We start from the raw sequence: 10,760 nt of genomic DNA on the forward strand, positions 1-10,760 counted from the left end.
AACCTTTGTAATTTAAGGGACGGAAGGGGACATCTTAATATTTTCTACAATAGGGAAATTAAAAAGCAAAAAACTTAAACAGCTGACTATCTCTGAGAGATTCACAGTCCCATCTCTACAAATCCTCCTGAAGAACTGTAATGAGGATAACAAGTACCAGAGCAAGTTTAAATTTAAACTTAAGACCTTTGCCCCACCTGGCTGATGTTCTTTGTTCTGAGGGCTTCTGCAGTCACTGGAAAGTTAATGTTATCTCTTTGCAGTGGGTAATGCTTGTGTCCAATGCTTTGAATAATCAGGTTCTTCTTTAACATGATCATAGTTTCTCAAGATTTCCATTGAATACCACTGTGACTTGTGATCTGCAATTTTTTTCTAATTTCAACCAAATTTGAATCAGATTATTTGAGGATATACTGTAATTTTAATTCCCACATATTCTTATGAACTTGAGTATATTTATAGACTAAATTCCCATAATTAGAATTGATAAAGGATATGCATATTTTTCAATTTGATAAATATATCAGTTAGATGCTTATGGTTGCAAGTAACAGAAAACATGACCCATACTGGCCTAGATTTTAATGGTCATCTATTGCCTCATGTAACTGAAAGCTGCAGATTACTGTACAATTTTGTTGTCACTTGATCAGCACTCTTGTTCTATTTCTCTTCAATTTTCTTTTAGCTCAGCCCTCCAAGTGTTGGCTTTGTTCCCAGCCTGGTTTCTCTCATAGTGCAAAAAGGCAATTCCAGGCTCTACATTCACATACCACATTAGCCTGAATAGAAGAGATTAGTTGAACTTCTCTATTCCCAAATCCTGAGATACTTAGGGATTGGACCAACCCAATCTATTGCTATGGCAGGAGAGATGGAATGACCCTCAGAAGAGAGCTATAGACAAGGTAGAACTGGTAGTGAAGAGACAATCCTGCCCACAGTTCACACCTGCTACACAGAGTAGGGGAGGGTGGGGTGGGTATTGAAGCAGTAAACATAGTATCCACTGCAGTAGGTACAAAATGCCTTCCCAGCGTCTAAACCAGGAGTCAGCAAACTACAGCCCATGTCCGTTTTTGTAAATAAAGTTTTATTAGAATTTTAAATAACTTACAGAACACTTGTTTATTTTTATTTTTTATTTTTAAATATATCTTTATTAATTTCAGAGAGGAAGGGAGAGGGAAAGAGAGATAGAAATATCAATGATGAGAGAGAATCATTGATTGGCTGCCTCCTGCACGTCCCCCACAGAGGATCAAGCCCGCAACCGCAACCCAGGCATGTGCCCTTGATCGGAATCGAACCTGGGACCCTTAAGTCCACAGGCTGACGCTCTATCCACTGAGCTAAACCAGTTAGGGCACAAAACACTTGTTTATGTATTGTCTTTGATACAATAGCAGACTTGAGTAGTCATGGCCTACAGTTACTCTCTGATCCTTACAGAAATAGTCTGCTACTCTGGTCTAAATTTTCTGTTTGTCACATCCTCACCAACATTAGATATCTTTCAATCTGTTAGGTGAGAACTTTTCTATTTTAAAGTATGATTGTTTTTAGCATCTTTTAGCGTGTTTTTATTTTTTTTCCTGAGAACTGCTTATTCATTTCTTCCCAACTTTTTTCAGGTTGTTGGTCTTTTATGTACTACTGATAGGACATTTTAATTGTGTTCATTTTAATGGAGAACTATACTAACTCTCAGGAATGCTACTTTTATTAATTCAATCTTGCTGGCTTAGAGCAGATACTATTACTAAAACTTCCTGTACATTTTATATGATATCACTGACCATTGGGGAAGGGGGGACAGAGCAGAGCTGAGGAGCAGTGGAGAGAAACCAGGAACCAAAATGCCTTGAAAGCAAGAGTACACACGCGGACACTTGCCTGCTCCCTTCAGAGGGATTCTAGTGGTCTTGTTTCTTTTGATCATTGCCTCTTCCAAAAAGACTGTTTCCTTAATCTGCTGCATACAGGTGAACCAAAGGCCCTGCAAATCAGAAGTGGTCTGACTTACAGAAGTTTTAGAGACTATGAAATTAAAATTTCATAATTTAAAGTTCGTGTGAAGACATTTAAAGAACATGTAGAATTTATTCTTCTTATACACTAATTGGTTCTTGTTGGAAATGTACCTTCTATTTATTATCACTTTCTTAACCAGTTAAAATTTCACAAAGCAGGATAATATTTGTTTTTTTCACTTTTTGGAGCAGTAACATAGTGTTCTCATTCCTAGATGAAGTGATTTCCTCTGAAGATATTGGGGCTAGTATTTTCAATGGCCAGAAGAAGGTGCTGTATTACGCTGATGCCCTTACAGAAATATCTTTTGTGGTTCCTTCTCCTGTGGAGTCATTAAGTAAGAGCATTTTTTGTATGGTGCTATTTTAAGATCTATTTTTGTATTCACTGGTTTGTGCAGTATTATTGCATTGGAAGAGATTCTGAAGTCATCTAAGGCATTCTGCTTCTAAAGCATGATAGCTTTTAGAATATGCAAAGGTACAGGATGTTGGCTCCTCTTAAATTTCTAAAGAAAAGTAGTTAAAGACAAGCAGACTGACCTTCTAATTATATTCTTTAAATAGTGAAGGAGACCCACTTCAGCCCATATTTTGTTTTTCTTTAATTATAATCAATACATAGAAGCCTTGTTTTTCAGTTTATTCATTTCACTAATTATGCTTGAGCCCCCACCTACTTCCCTATTTCCTGTGAGAGCCTTTATATGGAACCCAGAGAGTCTTACAATTGGAAGGCTCTCATGATGGCCTCTGGCTTATCTAAAACTGAGCAGGAGAAACTTCAGCAGCCTAGAAAAGATGGTGATCAAAAGTGTTCTTTGTAAGGATCAGGGATGATCATTACTTTTCAGTCAGAACTCAGTCTTATTTTTCCTAGAACCTTTGCTTCTTACAAATTAAGCCCATATCTTTGTACCTGACAAAGCAGTGGGTGGAAGGTTTACCCTTTTCTTCATTGAGGCCATCTGGAGAATGGGATGCCACACATCATATTTTCACTGTCTCATCACCAGGCTAATGACTTTTTGGGTCCTACCTTGGTAGCCTCCTTAACCTTTTACTTGAACCCTTGATTTCCCACTCTAGGCCCCTCCCTATTTCATACTGTGGGGCCAGTTGTGTCTCTGGCAGTAGTGGCCTTCCATGATCTAAGTCAGTATCTTAGCAGATGTTTGCCTTCGTGTCAAGGCTATGATCTACCACCTAATTCTAGAAGCCAGGCCCTATCTATCCTCTCTGGGCCAAGTCCCTGCCTATGTGTCTGGCCCAGCCTGCTTGCACCAACCCAGTTCTCCCACAGCTAGATCCATGTCCTTATAGCAGTTCCCACAGTTGAGTCTTCACCTCCTATCATGAAATATCCCCTGTGCCAATTGTGCCCCTGCTCCAAATCAGCCTCCTCCTATTTCTTGAGAGTTGTCTTCCTTTGTTTTTTATAGTTCTCTGTGTGTTTGCCTCCAGTCAGATCATTCCTTAATCACAGAGACTAGGATTGCCCAGTGCTGCTTAGCACCATGCTATATGGTTGCTATATAATCAGAATAATTCAGAGAATAGCAAATGGCTTTTATTATATCTACATCTGAAAAGTGAAATATTTTCAAATCTTACTTCAGTTATCCTGTAGGACAGGAGCCGGCAAACTATAGGACACAGGCCAAATTCAGAATGCTAAGAGCAGTTTTTACATTTTTAAAGGATTATCATTAAAATATAAAGAAGAAGATGTGATAGAGGCCTATACAGCCAGCGAAATCTAAAATATTTATTACTTGATCCTTGTAGGGGTGAGGAACTTTTTGTCTGCCAAGGGCCATTTGGATATTTATAACAACATTCACGGGCCATACAAAATTGTCAACTTAAAAATTGGCCTGCTATATTTGGTCAAACAATCAACTCACTCCTAATGCCTTGACAAGTACAGACCAAATGATTTCGAGGGCTTTATACAGCCTGCAGGCCAGACATTCCCCACCCCTGCTTTACAGAAAATGTTTGCCAACCCATGCTGTAGAAGTAATGCTTTGTTTAAGTGACTTAGGTTAGACTACTAGCATAATTAGTTTACAAACTTTTGCTCCAAACAAGTAGTAGGTATTATAATTTTTTTTCTCTTATGCCATAGCTGATTCATTGGAAAGTAACATCTCGGACCAAGACAGTGATTCAAATATGGATCTTATGCCAGGAATTCTGAAACAGCCATCCTTGACACTTGAGCTTTTCCCTAATCACACAGACAATCTTAATTCCTCACAGAGGGTAAGTCACTTCGTTGTTAGATCTCCAAAAAGTTATAGTGGGGGTAATTATAGAATCATGCCTGCAAAGCTTTTGCCTTTAACCCAGAGAGGAATCGATAGTTACACTGATTCATTAGTGTCCCCATTTTTAAAAGCAAATTCTCATGGTTCTCTTTTTTTTAGCTTGCAACAAATAGTTCATTCTAAGACGGCCTTTGTTTCCCTTGATTTAGCCATTCTAGTACCATGTTTGGTTCTCTCACCCATTTCTTCTTAAGCCTACGTTTTTATTTAGTACCAGAAATATCCACTAAAACTGGAGCAGTACCTGTACAATTCACATCTTTAATCATGCAACATTCAACTTAAACAAGTCTGGCTATATACAAATGGTAGCAATTTGGAGAACAGCTCAATATATGAATGAATACACTGAGTGAGGTACACAGCAGCTACTACAAGAAGAGAGCATTTTACTTTTTTCTTACCATATCAATGGATGTTATGTCTTTATCTGTGTTTTCTCCTCATGTTACCAGTTTTTTTGTTGTTTTTAATCCTCACCCAAGGCTATTTTTCCATTGATTTTTAGAGAGAGTGGAAGAGAGAGGGAAAGAAGAGAAACACATCGATTGGTTGCCTCCTGTACGTGCCCTGACCAGGGCCCAGGCTGGGGAGGAGCCTGCAACCAAGGTATGTGCCTTTGACCAGAATCGAACCCAGGACTCTTCGGTCTACAAGCTGACACTCTATCCACTGAGCCAAACTGTCTAGGGTCTCATGTTACCTCTTAAACCTTACTGGAAAGTGACTAAGTAAGTAATATCAAGAGTACAGAACTAGTTCACAAGTATAAGAAGATTGATTTAAAACAAATAAGCCCAGCTGGTGTGGCTCAGTGGTTGAGTGTTGATCTATGAACCAAGAGGTCATGGTTCAATTCCCGGTTAGGGCACATGCCCAGGTTGTGGGCTCGATCCCCAATAGGGGACGTGATGTGCAGGAGGCAACCAATCATTGATTCTCTCTCATCATTAATGTTTCTCTCCTCCTTTCCTCTCTGAAATCAATAAAAATATATTTAAAACAAATAATAAAAAAGAAAAAAGAAGTGTAAACTTGACTGAAGCCATTCTTCCGTTGGCTCCTTCCATAGTGAAAATGATTCTATATAATAAAAGCATAATATGCTAAGTGTCTGGTTGGCCATTCAACCAATCAAAGAGTAATATGCTAATGATATGCTAAGGCCACTCAACCGCTTGCTATGATGTGCACTGACAACCAAGGGACAGACAGTCGACCAGTCTCTATGACATTCACTGACCACCACGGGGCAGGCGCTCTGACTGGTAGGTTAGCTTGCTGCTGGGGTCCGGCCAATCCGGACTGAGTGAGATGGGCCAGACATTCCTTGGAGCCCTCTCGGGGTCCCTCCCTGGCTGGCCAACCTCTCGTGTCCCTCCCCAGCCCCGATTGTGCACTGGTGGGGTCCCTCGGCCTGGCCTGTGCCCTCTCACAATCTGGGACCCCTCAGGGGATGTTGGAGAGCCAGTTTCGCCCAATCCCGCAGGCCAGGCCAAGGGATCCCACTGGTGCACACGTGCACTGGGCCTCTAGTTCTTAACATAAGTATATGGGAGGAGTTTTCACCTTTAAAATTGATTTAGGCAAAAAAGTTAAGTTGTATAGGACACTTTGAAGTAGACTGATTTTGAAAATCAGGAGTTGCTATATTTAAAAAGATTTTACAGACTACGTTGGGAGATGAACAAGTCTATTGGATAGTAATGCAGGATTTTAGCCAGATCTAATAGTCAGTGATTGGCTGTTCTTATACTCATTTTCTGAATGCCAGCATAGTTAGTTATTCCTTAAAATCCAAAGAATGAAAACTCTTAAAGCACATTGTTTTTTATTTATTACATACTGAATTTTTAAATAATTAACAAACTAAAAAAAGAAAAATCATTATCTCAATAGATGCAAAAAAAAACAGTTGAGCAGGAAAAAGGTCAGTGTATTAGGCAGAATTCGAAGATGACCCCCAATGATTCTTGCCCTTGTAGAATGTCATCCCCTTCCATGTGGGTGGAACTTGTGAATATGAGGAGATAGACTGTGATTATGTTACATTTTATGGCAAAGGGGTTTTGTGGATGTGATTAAAGTTACTTTGAGGTAATCAAAAGGGGGATAATCCAGGTAGGCCTGACCTAATCACAGGAGCTTTTCAAGTCTAAGGCTGGAAGTCAGATGTAGGAAGTCAGAGATTCAAAGCTGATTAGGAGCCATGATGCTAAAAGAATAGTGTCTGAGAGTGCCTGGGTATCTGTCACTAATTTGGGGAAAATCTCTTGGTCATTCATTTTCTGTGAATGTCATGATAGAAATAAGAATTTGGGGGAATTGTCATGGTCTCTGGTCATCTGGTAAAAACATGTATATTTTTGTGTGTACAAGCGTTATTTTTATTATTATTTTATCCTCACCCATATATTTATTGATTTTTTTAGAGAGAGGAAGTAGGGGAGAGAGAGAAAGAAACATCGATCGCTTGCATCCTGTATACTGGGGATCGAACCTGCAACTTATATATGTGCCCTGACTGGGAACCGAATGTGCAGCCTTTTGGTGTATGGGATGATGCTCCAACCAACTGAGCCACCCAGCCAGGGCAAGCATCATTATTCTTAAAATTCAACTTCAGTTTGGGATTTTCCCTTCTTTCTGTACAACATAACTTTGTTTAGGGCTTTAGCATAAACTCAGGTCTGATGCATGCCCTGAAAGTAGATGAGACTCAGAGTGCCATTTGCTAAAGGGGAAACTCATAGTTCTGTTAGCCTTTCAAAGGAACTTACAGCTGACTGGGAGGGCAGGGAAGCCAAAGAAAACTGTGCATGATAGTGAAGATCTGAGCAACACTTTTTTTCTTTCTGCTGACAACACAAAGGAATTTGGGGGGGCTTCAATTGTAATTGGTATGAGAATGAGGAATAACTTGCTGGTGGGACATTTAAAAGATAAGGATTTCCAGGTAAATCAGTGATGTTACCATGATGAGGAAAAACACTGCTTTCTGGCCATATAGATGAACTCAAATCATAAATTTTCAATTATTAATTGTCAGTTTAATATAGTTTTTTTTCCCTTGAGGATTTTTTGTTCTTTATGTATTTATTAAATTTATTGGGGTCCTTTGAGGATGTTAGGCCTTCATTCCTCTGTTCTAGGTTGAGACTTAATAAAGGTAACTGATTTCCCAAGATCCGATACTTATGTCACTGGGTAGCTTGAGGACTGTATGATTATAGTTTAATTAAGCCAGTTCTTTTTTTTTTTTTTCTCCTCTCCTGCTTTTCTCTGCCTCATATAGCTCAGTCCCAGTTCCAGAATGAAGAAGCTGCCTCAGGGCCGCCCCGTGCCTCCCCTTGGACCTGAAACAAGAGTGTCTGTAGTCTGGGTGGAACGCTATGATGATATAGGTACTATATTATAGGGACGTTGTCTATAAATAAAATTAGAATGACCATGACTTTCTAAAGGTCTAAAGGGAATGGCAGCATAGGCGTGGTGTGGCGGCCAGAAGCTGGGACTGGAATTCAGCAGACCTGGGTCTGCATCCCAGCTCCACCACTCAGTTTCCTTAAGCTTTGGAGTATTTATCTGTTCAATGGAGACACTCGTGTTCCCTAGTTCATAGTTGTGAAGATTTGATGAGACTAGTGGATATAAAATCTTTAGTTTTGCTTGGTATGGTATGACAGTTAATGGTCTATTGCCACTTGGTCCTACTCACCCCAGGACTTTGGGGAAGGGGGAGCACTTCCCTTACCTTCTTCCCTGGAACCCTACTATCTAGATTTAGTGTAAAGATTAATTTATTCTTAGGAATTCTGCTATGGATAAGTCCTTTGTGACGTTTATATAAGCAACATAAGAATCTTAGAAATGCATATTTAGCTTAGAATCTCATCTGGCTCAGAGTTTATGGGAAAGTGTGATAGTTGCTTTCCAGCCCCTCCACAACCCTTTCCAAGCCCTCAAAGACTACAGATCACGTTCTCTAACAACTATCTGCTTTAGATGAACTTAGCAAAAATATGTGTTGAGGGAGAACTCTTTATTTGTGAGGAATAGTTTATATTGTAAGATTATATTGTAGGATAGCATAGTCCAAATATTTGTTGCCTACTTGTGTAGAGAGTTTAGAAAATTAGATTTCCTATTATTTGTTTGGGAAATAGAAGGGAGATATTAATTGCAATGCTATTATTTTCTTCCAGAAAACTTTCCCCTCTCAGACCTGATGACAGAAATCAGTACTGGTGTGGAAACTACCGCAAATAGTAGCACTTCTCTGAGGTACACTCTTATTTGCTTGAAGTTTATCAGCATGTCTTTTAGAATATGTTGATTGCAGTTTAATCAAGAAAGATTTATGAAACAAATGGGATGAAGGCAATCATAACCAAACAATGGAGGGGGTGGGGAGGACCAAAGACCTTTGTAGATAAGTGCATAAGGTGATCAAATTAGCAGGATTTTTAAAAGGCATAATTAATTGCTGTTTTACATTTATCTGCAGCAAAAAGACAAATGGAGATGTGAAGGCATCTAAGTGTTAATGAAAACTGATAATAGGGTAGCAATCTATACTAATAAATGGGTAATATGCTAATTAGACTGGGTCGACCGGACATCTTCCGGTCATCCTCACAAAGCCACGGTGGTGGGGGCCGAGGCAGAGGCAGTTAGGGGTGATCAGGCCGGCAGGCAGAGGCAGTTAGGGGCGATCAGGCTGGCAGGCAGAGGAGTTAGGGGCGATCAGGCAGGCAGGCAGGTGAGTGGTTAGGAGCCAGTGGTCCCAGATTCCAAGAGAGATGTCTGACTGCCAGTTTAGGCCCGACATCCCCCAAGGGGTCCTGGATTGGAGAGGGTGCAGGCTGGGCTGAGGAACCCCCCTCCCCCCGCATGAATTTTGTGCACCGGGCCTCTAGTATTAGATAAAATAATGGAGTTAAATTGGTCAAAACATTCTGGACAGATAGCAGTTAAAATATCCAAATCACATGAGCTATTTAGTTTATATTTTAAACTTTATTAAAAAATTGTTAAGATTTTTATTTTAGCGGCCCATGCACAAACGGGATAAAAAGAAAATAATATGATTGCCAGAATAGTCACAATGTATCTGTATAGGCTTTATAGTTTCAAGATTTTTTGCTTAACTGTTTTTGGCTTAAACAAATAACTTTAAAATAATTCCAAGGGTACAATTATCATCTTCATTTTGCAAATGGTATAAAATATTCCTCATCATCACATATTCAATTAATGAAGGATTTAAGAATCTAAATCCAAATGCTAACCTCATCTCCCACATCTCACAGAGCTACCCTTGTTATCAGGCTAAACCTGATATTTTAACTTTGCGTAAGTTCCTTCAGTGTACATGATCTGGTTTGTATTGCGTGTAAGATGAATTTAGTCTAACATTGTTAGATTATTGTTGTAGAATGAAGTCAGTAAAGATAATTTATTTTATCATATTTTAAAATTTCTAGAAGAGGTCAAGTCATTAATAAAACTTTGTGTTTTTGGCCCTAGCTAGTGGAGGATTGGCCCGTGCACCAAAGGGTCACCATGGGTTCAATTCCTGGTCAAGGGCACGTACCTGTGTTTGCAGGTTCTATCCCCAGAGGCCCAGTTCAGGGATCTTGTGGGAGGCAACCAATTGATGTGTCTCTTTCACATCGCTGTTTCTTTCTTTCTCTCTCTCTCTCTCTCTCTCTCTCCCTCTCCCTCTCTCTCTCCATCTCCCCACCCCCCTCCTCCCTCTCTCCCCCCCTCCCTCCCTCCCTTCCACTCTTTCTAAAAAAAAAAATCAATGGGAAAAAATACCCTCTGATGAGGATTAACAACAAAAAAGGAAATTTTTTTTTTAATTTTTAAAGTTATTAAGCATATTCTAATGTCTAACATGGTACAGAGTAAATTGTCAGGAGCTGGTTTTTTTATGCCAAGGTATTTTAAAGCAATTTACTAGGTGTATCGGTTAATAATGCAGATTTTTTTCAATAGATGGAGTTACACATATGTTGATACATGCAATTTGATATGTATGCTATTTTGTTGTATTGACAACAAGCTTCAAAACTTTATGTCAAATTTGCTGAAGGTGTTAACATCATAGATATTTTTACACTTAAAAATGTCGAATTTTGTGCAAAAAAAAGAGCATTTGTAGGAAGTTTTAATTCATTATTTTGAAATAAAGTGCAGCTGAATACTTCGGGAAGCTTATGGTGAACATGCTCCATCTCAAGATACTTGCGAACGTTGTTTTAAAAGTGATGATTTCAATGTGAAAGACAAAGAACGTCCAGGTCAACCGAAAAAGTTTGAAGACCAACAATTACAAGCATTATTGGATGAAGATGCATGTCAAACTCAAAAACAACTTGCAGAA

General features: G+C 39.3%; 1 protein-coding gene and 1 long non-coding RNA gene across 8 annotated transcripts in view; one reads left to right on the forward strand and one right to left on the reverse strand.

Annotated features, from left to right (window-relative positions):
* The window catches only part of RALGAPB (Ral GTPase activating protein, beta subunit (non-catalytic)), an 82,140-nt gene that overhangs the window by 64,387 nt on the left and 6,993 nt on the right, over positions 1-10,760 (forward strand). For all 7 annotated transcript variants that reach the window (XM_014540604.1, XM_005867311.2, XM_005867310.2 and 4 more), the window contains 4 exons: positions 2,252-2,374; positions 4,168-4,304; positions 7,665-7,773; positions 8,575-8,653. In XM_014540604.1, the coding sequence (XP_014396090.1) occupies positions 2,252-2,374; positions 4,168-4,304; positions 7,665-7,773; positions 8,575-8,653 (448 nt within the window). The remainder of the gene's footprint in view (positions 1-2,251; positions 2,375-4,167; positions 4,305-7,664; positions 7,774-8,574; positions 8,654-10,760) is intronic.
* The window catches only part of LOC106726298, a 29,450-nt gene that overhangs the window by 16,450 nt on the left and 2,240 nt on the right, over positions 1-10,760 (reverse strand). The gene's annotated exons all lie outside the window — the stretch shown is intronic.

The sequence above is a fragment of the Myotis brandtii genome, unplaced genomic scaffold, assembly GCF_000412655.1.
Source record: "Myotis brandtii unplaced genomic scaffold, ASM41265v1 scaffold248, whole genome shotgun sequence".
NCBI classification, from domain to species: Eukaryota; Metazoa; Chordata; class Mammalia; order Chiroptera; family Vespertilionidae; genus Myotis; species Myotis brandtii.